The sequence below is a fragment of the Bombus huntii genome, chromosome 7, assembly GCF_024542735.1.
Source record: "Bombus huntii isolate Logan2020A chromosome 7, iyBomHunt1.1, whole genome shotgun sequence".
Taxonomy (NCBI): domain Eukaryota; kingdom Metazoa; phylum Arthropoda; class Insecta; order Hymenoptera; family Apidae; genus Bombus; species Bombus huntii.
The window spans coordinates 4,158,968-4,173,721 of NC_066244.1; the positions used below are offsets into that span (position 1 = coordinate 4,158,968).

The 14,754-nt window shown below is 32.5% G+C and overlaps 4 protein-coding genes across 12 annotated transcripts; 2 read left to right on the forward strand and 2 right to left on the reverse strand.

Annotated features, from left to right (window-relative positions):
* Positions 1 to 73: 73 nt before the first annotated feature.
* LOC126867842 (SAC3 domain-containing protein 1) lies at positions 74 to 2,962 on the reverse strand. 7 transcript variants are annotated; one of them, XM_050622837.1, is made up of 8 exons: positions 2,791 to 2,962; positions 2,554 to 2,672; positions 1,359 to 1,550; positions 1,113 to 1,274; positions 779 to 1,027; positions 527 to 667; positions 270 to 459; positions 74 to 194 (listed from the first exon to the last, which is right to left on the reverse strand). In XM_050622837.1, exons 3-8 carry the CDS (start codon positions 1,424 to 1,426, stop codon positions 120 to 122), a joined length of 885 nt encoding a protein of 294 aa, XP_050478794.1. In that variant the 5' UTR covers positions 1,427 to 1,550; positions 2,554 to 2,672; positions 2,791 to 2,962; the 3' UTR covers positions 74 to 119. The 7 variants fall into 7 exon arrangements, with proteins under 7 accessions (XP_050478794.1, XP_050478792.1, XP_050478793.1 ...); XM_050622835.1 differs by having other exon boundaries at positions 2,756 to 2,962; XM_050622836.1 differs by having other exon boundaries at positions 2,547 to 2,672; positions 2,756 to 2,962.
* A 1,443-nt stretch (positions 2,963 to 4,405) lies between these two features.
* On the forward strand, positions 4,406 to 10,266 carry LOC126867858 (uncharacterized). Its single transcript, XM_050622883.1, has 11 exons — positions 4,406 to 4,960; positions 5,510 to 5,588; positions 6,358 to 6,647; positions 7,130 to 7,340; positions 7,428 to 7,705; positions 7,793 to 7,916; positions 8,005 to 8,225; positions 8,343 to 8,529; positions 8,650 to 8,862; positions 8,943 to 9,161; positions 9,254 to 10,266. The coding sequence occupies exons 2-11, from the start codon at positions 5,522 to 5,524 to the stop codon at positions 9,625 to 9,627; spliced, it is 2,184 nt and encodes a 727-aa protein (XP_050478840.1). The 5' UTR covers positions 4,406 to 4,960; positions 5,510 to 5,521; the 3' UTR covers positions 9,628 to 10,266.
* Positions 9,637 to 11,777, reverse strand: LOC126867862 (BRISC and BRCA1-A complex member 1-like). Of its 3 annotated transcripts, none has more exons than XR_007690439.1 (3): positions 10,917 to 11,777; positions 10,480 to 10,645; positions 9,637 to 10,218 (listed from the first exon to the last, which is right to left on the reverse strand). XR_007690439.1 is itself a non-coding variant. In XM_050622887.1 (2 exons), the coding sequence occupies exon 1, from the start codon at positions 11,775 to 11,777 to the stop codon at positions 10,962 to 10,964; it is 816 nt and encodes a 271-aa protein (XP_050478844.1). In that variant the 3' UTR covers positions 10,246 to 10,645; positions 10,917 to 10,961. The 3 variants fall into 3 exon arrangements, 1 of the variants encoding a protein (XP_050478844.1); XR_007690438.1 differs by lacking the exon at positions 9,637 to 10,218 and adding an exon at positions 10,246 to 10,412; XM_050622887.1 differs by lacking the exon at positions 9,637 to 10,218 and having other exon boundaries at positions 10,246 to 10,645.
* Positions 11,778 to 12,130: 353 nt separating this feature from the next.
* LOC126867859 (pre-mRNA-processing factor 17) lies at positions 12,131 to 14,558 on the forward strand. The gene is made up of 7 exons (XM_050622884.1): positions 12,131 to 12,322; positions 12,486 to 12,702; positions 12,798 to 13,124; positions 13,206 to 13,420; positions 13,503 to 13,766; positions 13,853 to 14,208; positions 14,284 to 14,558. The coding sequence occupies exons 1-7, from the start codon at positions 12,131 to 12,133 to the stop codon at positions 14,459 to 14,461; spliced, it is 1,749 nt and encodes a 582-aa protein (XP_050478841.1). The 3' UTR covers positions 14,462 to 14,558.
* Positions 14,559 to 14,754: the final 196 nt, after the last annotated feature.

Sequence of the window (14,754 nt, forward strand, 5' to 3'; positions counted from 1 at the left end):
ATTTATTAGGGATTAATAGAGATTCTTCATTATTAGTTTGATACATTTATTAATCCCTGATAAAATGAAGCGATGAGGATGTAACAATATAAATTATCATTATACCTTTTATACATTTATTACATAGATTCAAGTAAAACACTTGGTAAAACACTGTGTAAGGATTGATCTGTGTAATACATCTCTGGATGTGTCTGAAATAGCAAATGATAATGACTTTTTCCATTCTTTCTAGAGATTATAATACCTCATCGATTTCTTCTGCTTACCAGTTGCACTTCATCTTTGAAATTCGCTTTTTGAAATAAAATATTTTGATTGACGAATGTAAGACCCAACAGCTCACAATCTGCTCGAATTTTATCTATATCTTTATATAGTAAAAGTTGTTGCAATTTAAGTCCTGGAAACGTGAAAACTTTATTGTTGTATCCTGAGCTCATGATTTTCAATGCCATCCTGTAACATTTTACAATCGCACGTTAATGGAAATTTTGCCTGTCGAAATTTGGACGTATATGCATACCTTCTTAATTTTTGTATACCCGTCATGGCTGCGCAAATAAGTAACGGAGGAAGTTGTGGAATTAAAGAACAGACGCGCACATAATTTTTTAAATACCAAGCGAATGATATTTTTATGGATAATTGTACATTTGGAGATTTTCTACGAAAAATGATAAATAGCGACGAGAATCATTATTCAGACATGAAATATGTATTTGTATTTGAACATATGAATTGTGAACATATATCATTTATTCTGTTTTGTTCGTACCGTAAATCGGGAGGAAGTTGTAATCCTCTCATCAAAGCTTCCGTGTTACCCATGTGCAAAAGAATGTATAATGCTTCCATTTGTGGACGATCATCGTTTAACATTAATTTTTTCATATCGCTATTAAGTTCCAGAGAATTTTTTTTATCTTCAAACTCGTCGTATAAGTTTAACAAACGCATTATACATTCGGCGAGGTGTTGCTCATTGATTTTTGCATTAAATTCGGAAATACTTCGCTCGCATAATCTGCAATTGTTCCTCCGCATCCATTCTACTACTGTTAACACTGTACAATCTCCAAATTTACATTAAAAAATACGATATATCGTACCTCTGCTCAGAATAAACCAAAAATCGAACTATGGATTCCAACAACCGAATGTTCGTTGGGGCATCTATCCTTTGAATTGCAGCATCTTGCCTGATGGATCTGATACGATCAAAGATAAAATCATATACTACTACCCAATCAACATCGTTTCGCGTAGCTATCCTGAAATGAATTTACATACGTATGTATATGTACATTGATGTCCATAAATTTATTTAACTTGCTTTCACTCGTATGAGTAAATACTTGGTAAACAAATATCGAATCGTTGATAATAAGACTGGTGCTGGACGTAATTGTTTCATATCTGTCATATCTAATCCTGCTGCTGGACGGCTAAAGCATTTTATCGTTTTTGCTGGATCTGCCTTTGGCAATTTTGCTCCCTTCGTATTTTCATTGATCTCAAACTTGTGTAGTAAACCCTCCTTTTCTCTACTATAAGTATGTTGTGTTACGAATTATTAAAGATTTATTCTTAGCATAATTTAAATTTGTATTCACATTTGTATACGATGAAAATAAAATAATTGTGTACGATTCTTTATAATTAATTAAGTCTTTTCTTTCAAGCATTCAAAATGAAATGAAATGAAATGAAATGAAATGATAACCTTTATTTGTGATAAAATGAAAAATTATGTAGTATCATAAATTGTTCATTCAAATATAATTTACATCTATTTAATGCAAAAATTTTTATCAACAATAGAAAAGTAAACGGATGCAAGAGAGATAGTCACCGTTAAACTACCACAAAAAGATATTGATGTATAAATTATAAACAACAATTTACAAGAAAATTCTCGTCAAGATTTGTTTTGATTTCGCAATCGTGTATGATCGAATACATGATAGAGTATAATTGGCACACGTATAACTTACATCCAACGTTCTTTGTCTGGACACATTAACAAACACGTTCCTTGTATAAATTCGGTCATTTTAAAGAAAATCCCTTAGAAATGAATGCTTATCGTGACTATCGCGTTTCGCATATGTATGCATGTACCTAAAAAGGTTATGTCAGTTATCCCTTGATCAATTCCGCTAAAACATTTACAGCGTTTTCTGACGAGCGGCACGTAATACAACGCGATTAATTGTAGCGTATGAGAATCGTAAAATTCGTAAAAACGAGTTGCGTTACCGTAGACGTTGGTTGACGTACTCTATAAATAAGATCCTACATGGTATACACATATATTTATGTATGCATCGGTTATCAAATAGTTATATATGTAATACAATTTTTCTTATAGTACAAATTACAAGTGGAATTGAAATAATCGCATGATGGTTGTTTTTTTATAGATTTATTTCCTTATTCTGAAATAAGAAAGTCTCGTATACATATGCGCATCTTAAATGATGGAATTTAAAATGAGAACGTATTAAGAATGATCGAGGAAAACGTCCTTGTGGATTACGCACGATACACCTGCTATTGCGTAGTCACTTTATCGACATCACCGTTATTACACGAAGGTTAACGTTCTTGCGTAAACTTTCTCTTCTCTTTCTTCTTCTTCTTTGTCTTCATTGTAAATATTAATAAAACTAAAACAAAGTTAATTATACTATATTTCTCTACCTTAAAACAATGATAATAATCCAGAATCTATAGTCTAGATTGACTAAACTGATCTATGCCGGTGATAATCAACGACGACATTACGCGGTAAATGCATGTATTCGATATCATCGAATTTTCTTGAAATTTTCGCGTGGAACGATAAAAGGAAACGACCACGTCAAAATCGCGTTTGATCCTCAACATAATTTTGTAGTCACTTGGTCTCATTTCCTGGTTGAGGCAACAAATTCCTTTCCGATGCTTTCCTTTACGATGCTTCCAACGAAATCATTATATACATATGTATATACTTTATTCATTACATGTTTGTAATGTTCGACCTTCTTTCGAGCTCATTTTTCGAGAAATGTAATAATTGCGTAATAAAAATGCTCAAATGTTTTACATTTTGATTATGAGTACCTGATATTGTCGTCGCGTTTCAATTTCAATTCCTGCTTTTGTCCAAACAAAACGTTTAAACGTTCGTAGGAAAAATCATCTTGCGTCGATCTAATCATAGAAATATCCATTAATATTTCCTTTATACGATTATTAATGTTGCCGTTCCATAAGCATATCGATTGTATCTTCAGCTGTATTATATATCTATTTATATGTATCCATACTTGGAATTGGACATTACGTGAGAAATTTTTCATAAAAATTATAACTGTCATTGTCATTTAAGTCGATCGTCATCGTCGCCGTTACTAAATCATTGCTATTTCTATTTATATGCGATAAAGGTTGAGAAGGGATAAACGATTTTATACATTTATGCATATGTATATGTATGTCACGTGTAATTTTGATGGGAAAACCGTGACGCATGTCCGCGTTCGATCGCCAGATTCTTCGAAAAAATTCATACTCAACTCTAAAGTTTCGCTATGTAGGTATGTTAAAAACGAACGATGATTAAATCGTTCAACGATTGATACTTCAGGTTATACGTTGCAGTCTTTCATGTAAAAAGACACTCGTTATCTTAAATTGTTGTGCGATATGTGCAGTGTGATATGAGCAATTATATATGTATAGGTATAGAAAGTGATCCTTATTCTGACTGTAAAATGAAATCTTTTATCGTGTTGTCTTATGTATCAAGGGCGATTTTATGTTAAGCGCGAATCATTTTCTATCTAAAAATTTGTCAAATTTTTAAATTTCGTTTTTTTTTCATTCATATTTATTGAGAAACTCGCAGATTTAAAAAAAAATCACTTTGAAACGCATTCGCTTCACAGAGAATCTTTGTCGTTTAGTTTTCTCATAAAAATTCAAATAATAATTCCGTTACTAATTACATATATATATATATATATTACTAGTTGTAACATACAAGTAACTAACTACTACAAGTAACATACTAAGTAACAAACAAGTAAGCGAATTCTTCAAAGTGTTTATTCTCTACTTTATTTGCATATATAGAAAAATGCAGTTTAGTACGTATACAGTTCTTTCCGGGGCAATCTGGCTTTATTTCATCTGATGAACAAGATCATTTTTGGAGTGTCAGATAAATGGGCTTCGTTATCATTTTAATAAGATAAAACAATACAGTTACGTAATCTGATTATAATATCACAGCAAATATCATTAAGAATTATCTGTTTCATGAATATTCTGTTCATCCATTCGTACTTAAACTTGATTTACAGCAGCATTGTATAGCACTGTAGGTACATCAAGAAGGGAAGTTTACTCGATAATGTATCATCGATACGCCAGAATATTTCTTTCAAGAATATCGATGGAAATTCCCGCGATGTTTCCTCACAGGGGACGAACAATTACAAGAGGAAATAACACGAAACCGTTGACGTCTACATCGTGATGTAGACACACGTTAATCGGGTAAAGTAAGAGGACCGTTGGTAAATCGTGGGGTACGCGTGACCTCCAGGAAATCCTTGTATAGAGAAACGAGCATCGCTGCATTCATCCAGTCTTTCTTAAAACACCGTTGATTTTACACAGCCGCATACGTATTGAGACGAGCAGACGCGAATAGGAGATCGACGTTATCGTAAAACTGTTAGATCTGTTAGATCATTAAACTTATGCTTTGCTTTCTTTTTCTTTCTATTTCTCTTTCTTTCTCCCTTTTTCTATGCGATAAACGACACATAATATTATGTCCGCATATTGTTGCAACGAAACATTAAAAGAAAAAGATTCGTTGACGGCTATTCTCGGTCAATCGTAAAGACAAATTGTCGGATAATCACATTTGATCAGCAGCTTGAAGGGAATACTGTTTGACGTAAGTTTATGCTTTTTCATGTAAGAAGTGCATATGGATATCGAAATGTATAAAAAACGATCGGAAAGTACCGACAACAACCTTATATAATGCGGTATATGTGTGTGTCTACATTTCACATACATATATTGATTTTGAGATTTTAAAGTCTATGATTTATTATGCAGATTATCAAAAATTAACAAGACATTAACAATTAACAATACAGATTGTCATTTGTCCGATCAAGTTGTTGTTACTTTGCTATTAAACATCTAAAACTGGTATCCACTTCGCGTACATAATATGCGTGATACGAAATCATTCCTCGTTAACTATTTGGTTTGTCGAAATTTAAAACACTTATGATATTTAGATTAGATAAGATAAAGTGAAATGTATTGTTCCCTCTATTCGTTCGTTGTCAATCTCAATATTGAATGCACTGTCTGTTCGCGATGTTTGTGCAATTTCTTTTGCCGGTAAAGTGCAACACTATCGGATAATTGTAAATCGTGCGAATATTCATTTCGTATGCCCGTAATATCGGGCAACTCTGTAAATTCGCAGATCGTGCCGAAGATGACGCATCAAAAAGTGACATTATTTTTGATAGAGTTTTTTTTACTGCTTCGCTGCTTTCTTTCGGGTAAGTGAAAACAAATACATACATCATAAAAGAAGTCAATTAGTTGACATTAGTTATTCGCATCGATTTCCACGCAAACAGGGAAGAGTTCTAATTTTCTACAGCATATACAGTATATACTTTAAAATAGAATAACTTTTTCAAAATTGAACCAAACTATTTGGTGTTTTTTTCCGAGAGTTTAGACGGATTACTTTACTAGATGATGTATAAAAAAGATTTCGAAAAAATTGCAGTCAATTGGAATCACGAAGAGAAAAGTAAAGTTTATTTTTTATAACTTTTTTATCTGGTCCTATAATAAAATTTTAAACAACATAGTTTGAAGATTTATGCCCGTTATACATATACATGTTGAAAATTTTATCGAAATCAATTGATACGGAAATAAGCGATAGGCATCGAAAGATGTAAGAATCTTTCGATTTTAAGCCGAAAGTCATGAAAAACCACCATTTTTATCATTTTTTTTTTACTTGTACATGTTTGTACCTCATAACAGCGTTAATCAATTTCAATGAAATTTTCACCATGTATATAACTGCCAAAAAATAAATCTTCAAAACGTGTTGTTTAAATTTTCATTATTGGTCTAGAAACAAAGGTTATAAAAAATGAGTTCGTTCTTTTTTTAAGAAATTATTAATTTCTTTTTTTCAATTTTTAAAAACATTTTTTTATACGTCTATCGATTAACGAACCACGAATACCTTTCTACTTGAAAGTACTAGTACAATTTTTATTATTGGATAATCCTTTATTTCTTTAGAAACTATTATAACGTTGCGCAATGATTTTGAATTCGGAGACATTGACCCGGAGATAGCGGATGAATTAGACTGGACGAAACATCCTTGTCGGCGAAATTGCAAAGACGATGATCCACCGATGGAATGTCGTTACGTCTTTAGATTAGAAGCTTATTATACAATGAGCAAAGCGTGCTACGATTGCCCATTCAATGTCACGGATTGCTTTCGTGAACATTGTATTCCGGCAGACGGTATTCAAAGATCGATTTTGGTAATAAACCGACAAATGCCTGGGCCGCCTATCGAGGTATGTATGTACGATATACAACCGAATAACGCGTGTTATAAATCCGTCGATTGAAACTGATACCGGGACGTGTAAAATACTAAAAATCAAAATTGATTTTTTTAATGACTTTGGTCTTTCTTTTCTTTTTCTCTCCCGATGACAACCGTGTATACGTGTTCTAATAATTGGTTTACTTTGTTATTTATTGTTATTAATTATCACAAAAGTACATGTATTGATCTATATATAATCTATAGTCTTTACAATGTTCAACGACATGGTATATAACATACATATATAACATATGTAACCATTCCCTGATAGAAATGATTTAAATTCATATTTAGTTACGGATATTGGCATATTCGAAGAAAATTCATACTCCGTAATATCCTAACTCTAACTGATATTCATATACATACGTAGTTACATACGTAGTAGACATAGCTAAATTAGAATCTATTTATTTATTAATGAGTAAATTATCTACTCCGTCGTAGGTGTGCCAAGGTGACAGGATAATAGTCGATGTAATAAATTTATTGCATTCTGAGAGTACGACAATGCATTGGCATGGTCAACATCATGTTAAAACGCCGTACATGGATGGTGTACCCTACGTATCTCAATGTCCGATTTCGCCAGGTTCAACTTTTCGTTATGATTACATTGCCACAGAAGCAGGCACGCATTTTTGGCATTCTCATTTAGGTGCGAGAGCATTACCAATTAAACGTTCCATTTCTCGTTTGTTTGGCAAATCGGTCAACCGTTTTTAATGAAAATCCGAATTTTTAGGCTTCCAACGAGGTGACGGAGTATACGGTGCATTAATCGTACGTACACCACCGAAAGTGAATTGGCATAAAATCTTGTACGATATCGACGAACATACTATCCTGATCTCAGATTGGACTCACGAATTAGGAATTGATAAATTTTTAAGTCATCATCATGCAGGAGGAGATAATAAACCACCCAATATATTGGTTAATGGTTTAGGTCGTTTCGTAGTTAATCGACACGGAAAGAATATATCTGCTATAATGCCAACTGCAACATTTACCGTTAAACAGGTAACCTTAAACAGGCAGATAAACAAATAATTTCTGCTGGAGATTTACAATTATCACGTCTCTTTTAATTTACATTTACATTTACAGAATGCTAGATACAGATTTAGGCTTATCAACGCCGAATTTCTTAATTGCCCGATCGAATTATCAATCGACAATCATACTATACGTGTAATTAGTTCAGATGGACGTGATATCGAACCTGTCGAAGGTACGTACAAGTATAAAAGGAAGCAAAAAAGAGGGAGAAAGAAAATGATAAGGAAAGGGATTTCTTAACGCAGAATTTATAATTCTAGCGGGATCTTTGATAAGCTACGCTGGCGAAAGATTCGACTTTGTCATTGAAACTGATCAAAACGTGGACAACTATTGGATACGACTTCGCGGATTAATGGATTGTGACGAAAGATTTACCAAAGCCCATCAGGTTGCTATATTACGATACGAAGGTGCGGCCAAGAAAGATCCAAAGGGTGTGGTTGCGTACGAACGCGAATCCAACGATTCTATGGGTCAGGTGTGTTTATGTGTACTCTGCTCGAATTTTTCAATTGATCATATATCTATATTTATACGAATGTAGACATGTGAAATGCAATAAGATGTACATATAACAAATGTCTTTTTCTTTCAGCGAGTAAATGCTTTAAACGAGGGTACAGAAACTGATAAAAGTATCAGTATACCACTGTTAAAAGCTATGGACAAAAATGACAAATCTAATACTGCACCTCCTGATTATCAATTTTATGTGTCCTATGACTTTTACAAAAAAGATAATCCTCATTTTCATAGGAACAACCTTTATGGATTTAATCAAGGTAATACCGCCCATATTGACCAAAGATGTAATAGATATACAATATATGTATATGTATAACATAAGACATATATGTAAGTAACATTTGATAAATTTCTTGTCTGCTTGATGCAATTTCTAGTAAAGGATACAAAGCGAGTGCTCACTCCTCAATTAAACCATATATCAATGAAATTACCTTCCATGCCTTTGTTATCTCAAAGAGATTTCATTGATTCAGATCAATTTTGTAATGCGAGTACTGTTAAACATTGTGTGCAAGATTATTGTGCTTGCACTCACGTGCTCCGAGTAGATCTTGGTAGTGTGGTGGAAGTAGTTTTAGTGGATGAAGGTTTGGAAATTATTTTATATTATCTATCCATAAAAATCACACGATGGAAATTGCTTGATTTTTCATTATTTATTTTTTAGGTTTTGCTTATGACGCGAATCATCCATTCCACCTTCATGGCTATCAATTTCGCGTGATCGCAATGCAGAGAGTCGGCAAAAACGTCACCGTTGACCAAATAAAAGCATTGGATAAAAAGGGAGCGATACAACGAAATCTTGACCGTGCTCCGTTAAAAGACACTGTAACAGTGCCGGATGGTGGTTATACCATTGTACGATTTCATGCGAACAACCCAGGTATTTCTGACAGATAATCAGAGCACAGTATACTATACGTTCGTTCGATATCTTTACAAATTTTATATTATGGTCATTTTTATCAATTTTAGGCTATTGGTTGTTTCACTGTCACATTGAGTTTCACGCGGAAGTCGGAATGTCCTTGATTTTTAAAGTTGGCGAACACAAAGATATGTTGCCAGTACCAAATAATTTTCCTTTGTGCGGTAATTGGCAACCTGAAGATATACGATTTAAACCAAATGCCGCCAACATTTTATTAAACACTGCGGAAAATTCCGTAATAGAAAATTCAAGCACGACACTGGATAAAATGATTGAAAACAGTATACAGCAATACATAAAGGTGTTACCGCAAATTCTAAAAACGTTACATATCTCATCTTCGGCTAGCATCTCAGTTATTCCGTATTTCTTGATTTCTTGTTCTTCTTTTATCGCTGTAGTCTATAAGATTGTGTAAAAACGGAGGTCGTTTGTAAATATATATACTGTATTAATCTTCCCATTACAGCTAAATAAGTGATACACAAGTGATATGTAACATTCTCTCATGTGAGATGTTAACTTCACTTGGTTATTTGAAATCACCAAACAATCGTGTTACCAAGTAATATTTGATATGCAGGGTATATGTTTTAACGGAAAACGGTAGAATATCGTATAACAAGCTGAAGACATTAAAGAACTGTCCTTACAAGAATAATCTGATATCGAGATAATATATTACAAAGTACATACATTAAAATGCATTATCTGATATAGATAACTATTCCCCATGAATCGTATGTATCTCTTTTTAAAGATATTTCACGTTCATTGTCAACGGCAATTGCATATCGTTTCATTCGTTTCAGTAAATATTGTCACATACATAAATATAGCGTTTCATTTAAAGGAATTACTTCACTTACAGAAAAGCTATTTATTTATATGACACATAATCAATCCTCTTTCAAATCAAACCAAAGATTTGTAACAACATTCATATATGTATATATATATCTTCAGTTCTTTATATGATATCACACTGGTTCCAGTTAAAAAGGACAACCTGTATTATTAAATGCAAACTGCGATATTAAATGAAGTTGAATACACATTATACGTATTTTATTACTTAGTATTGTAACAAAAAGGAAATGTTAAACAGGAGAAACGTCCATTTGTGTTCTAATCTACTTTCAATTGTAAGTAGTTCTATTTATTGAGTATTTCTACGCTGTGATATAAATATTATAAGCATATCTATTAAAGATTAAATACTGTTAATTGCAGAGAAACATTACTTGTAGTAAGTATGTAGCTAACTTACTTCTTGTTTTTACATTTAATAATACGTGCGAGCGAATGGTTGATGAATATTCTCATGTTATGTTACATTGTTTTGTAAATGATTATAAAGTTTGATATAAAATTTATGATAAATCAAAAAATGTTGTTTTATCCATCCCTTGTCGTAATATTTCGTGCGTGACAATCTGTTAAAAAGTTTTTATGTGCAAACATAGTCGACGTATTACAAATGTATGCATGTAAATTCACATGTAAGCTACTTTAACATCATTTTTGAATTTTATCAATGTAAGGAAAAAGAATTTATGACGTGATCAACAAAAAAACGATGAACAAAAAGCTTATATTGATCGCGTATATATAGCATGTAACAATATCAGGAGTACGAGAGGTTTCTTAAGCTTCAAAGCTTTATTTATTTCATGTATTGTCAATGATTATATTTTTTAAACTTACATTAATGTTCCTTTTAACAATTTTCAGAAGACAGAAGTTATACACTTAAATATTATTACATGTTTCTTGAGAACCAGGAGATGGACAAATTGCATAACATACATCTTTTTGAGGTGGCCTTTGTAGGGGATGCGCCAGTAGTTTAGCCATACTGTCATGCAATTTTGCTGCGTTCCTTCCTACTTCTAATATGTATGAAAAATTTGTTGTATCCAATTTTGCTATTTCAGAATAAACTTCTTCGCATAAATTTTCTGAGCAAGGTGGTTCATGTACATACAATACATCTATAAAAAAATATGGATTTGTTGTAAGAGTATCTAAAGGTTTTTTATCAATATGAAATTTTGGTACACTGTTGGAGCGTGAATACACTAAAATTACTCTGACAACAAATGCTGGAACAGCTGTGTCATGTTCTTTTGTTGGTAGAGGTAAGTTTCGTTGTATTTCATCAAACATTTGCCCAAAATCGTATGATTTTTTATCTTCTTCTAGAAGATCATCATTAATAAGATTCAAGTGATTAACAATGCTGTTGGTGTTATTGGTAAAATCGCATATCCATTGAGAGCTGTGAGAATTCAAAATCATTAATGCATATTCATGACTATGTTGAATGATAGATTTAATGTAAATAAAATTTTCAATAGTTCGTTTTATCATAAACAGAGGCATATAGCTAGCTCCTGTAGAAAGTTTAAAAGGAGTACAATTTCTCTCCCTTGTCGTATCGATTACGAATAGAATTTTCTCAGGTAAATTCATTCCTGACAAATTTCGCACCAACGTGTTATCTTCATCGGAGTATGATGACTTGAGATCCGGAATAAAACACGAAGCGCTGCCAGTGTTACTCATTTTCTACTGGATGTAGGTTAGCATCTCCGAGAATTTTGTTAACAAGTTAATATCATTCGTAGGTCGTTTTTTATGCATTGTTTTCCTATTACAACAGTAATTCGTATAAATTATTGATATAATATGTGTATATGTATTTGTATGTATGTGTTTACTGTTTATAACGTTTTCGTGTGATACATAAATCTCATCGGCCAGTTAACTTACATATGTCTGACATTGTTGCATGCAAACAAGAATATGAAAGCGAATAAAATACAATTGGTCTTTTCCTCGTAAACAATTGTTTCGTTTCACAGTGCTTCTGATTGACTTTAAGCATATAGCACAACACGAAAGTTTCTCGATACAATATGCTTGCTTTGAAAGATTATGGTAGTAGTGATGATAACAGTGAACCTGAAAATGAGAGTGAAATTAAAAAGAGAGAGGTTAACTGTATTGTTGATTCTACCAACGTTTCTGTCGTTAATTCTATTTCTGCAGGAAATTTGACTGCATCTATAAATATGCAAATTTGTTCTGCACCAGAAGTAATACCAACGGTGAATATTCGTTGATAAATTTTTTTCATTAATTCACATAGGTTAAAAATTAGTTTTATGTTGCATTGATTCAACCAAGGATTATTTAAAATTACAAACAATTTTGAAATTATTCTCTTAAATAGTACAGTAATTAATACTTGTTATAATCGCTATAATACAGGGAACTGAGTTATGTATGAATCATGTAGATTCAACTGTGAAAGAAATAATGCACAACCCTAAATATGAAGAACTTTTTGCGCCGGATGTTGGTCCAGAAAATCCATTTAAAACGCAACAGCAACGTGCTGTAAAAAATATGCTTTCTGGATATGTAGAGAAAGCTCATATAAGTGAATTTCAATTTGAAAATCAAAGAAGAACATTTGCCAGTTACGGTATGTATTATAATAATAATAGCGTAATGATAGAAATCTTAAAAGGAACCATGCATTGCAATACGATTATAGGTTTTTGCAAATGTATTTTATAGGATATGCACTAGATCCGACTGTAGATGGTAGTGCAGACGAGGGTAAAACAATTATTGGTGCAAAAGATGCAGCTGAAGAATCTGGTGGTAAAACTGTATTTGAAAATACAACATTAAGGGCTTCTGACAAAAGAAAACGTCACAGAAATGATGATCCTGCAGATATTGAAGGATTCTTGGGTCCATGGGGTGGATATGTGGATGAAAAACGAATTATCAAACCAACTGAGGAAGAAGCTGCAGAATTAGAAGAAATATTAGCGAAAAGAAACAGAAGGGGAAAACCAACAGAGGAAAAACCGCTTGAAGAAAAAACAGTATTACATAGTACTATCGTGATAACTTTTAAATATGTAAATTATTTGAATAACGAGAGAAATTTTGTAATTATGATTAAACTCTTTTTAGTTAAAGATAGTGTGGATTATCAGGGTAGATCATTTTTACACGCGCCACAGGATGTTGGGGTGAATTTGAGGTCAGAGTCACCACCTGACAGATGTTTCTTACCAAAAGCACAAATTCATACTTGGGAGGGACATACCAAAGGTATTTCACAGATCAGATGGTTCCCACATACTGCGCATTTGTTACTTTCTAGTAGTATGGATTGTAGGGTGAAGGTATGTATTCGAACTTTCTGTGAAAAGTAATATGAAAAACAAATGTCAAGTTGTAATGTTGTTTATATGGTATTAATTATAGTTGTGGGAAGTTTATAAAGACAGAAGATGTATCCGAACTTATTATGGTCATCGTCAAGCTGTAAGAGACATAAGCTTTGATAATGATGGGAAAAGATTTTTGTCTGCTGGATATGACCGTTATGTAAAATTGTGGGATACAGAAACTGGTGCTTGCGTAAGTCGATTTACAAGCAGAAAAATTCCATACTGTGTGAAATTTAATCCTGATCCAGATAAGCAACATTTGTTCGTAGCAGGGACTAGTGACAAAAAGATTATCTGTGTAAGTTATAAACATTATATTCTGATGTTTGAGGGATTTTATAAATGTCAGTTTCATAGATAATAAATTATGCATGCCTTTTACAGTGGGATATACGTTCCGGTGAGATAACACAAGAATATGACAGACATTTGGGAGCTGTAAACACGATAACATTCGTAGATGAAAATCGAAGATTTGTAACGACTTCGGACGATAAAAGTCTGAGAGTATGGGAATGGGATATACCGGTCGATATGAAATACATAGCTGATCCTTCGATGCATTCTATGCCAGCAGTTACACCCTCTCCTAATCAAAAGTGGCTAGCGTGTCAGAGCATGGATAATAAAATTGTTATATTTTCTGCATTAAACAGATTTAAAATGAATCGTAAGAAAACATTTACGGGACACATGGTCGCTGGCTATGCGTGTGGTTTGGATTTTTCTCCTGACATGAGGTAATAAAATTGTTATTAATTCCTGTAAAATTCTTTTGGCATGGCACAATTTAATTCCTTTATTCTAATTTTAAGTTACCTTGTATCGGGAGATGCGGATGGAAAATGTTATATATGGGATTGGAAAACGACAAAATTGTATAAAAAATGGAAAGCACATGATGGTGTTTGTATCGACGTATTATGGCATCCTCATGAACCTTCGAGATTAGCCACAGCTGGTTGGGATGCAAAAATAAAATATTGGGATTAAAAGAATTGTAGATCGTGTTTTTACAAAATTTATTGTGCTTTCTGTTTATTCTTGTATTTGTATTTTATATAACATGTATAAATAGATTTACTCTGTACATATATTTTCAATTGCGTACCATTAATAAAAATACATAATTATAAAAAATTTAAATTGAAATTTAAAATGAAATTTTCAATTTTTGAGCGACGACTCGTTGATACGATACGAAATATACGTAAATATATTACTTTTTTAAATAATAAATCACCGTATTAAATATTTAAGAGAAAGATGTTACTGTGCGTTAGTTA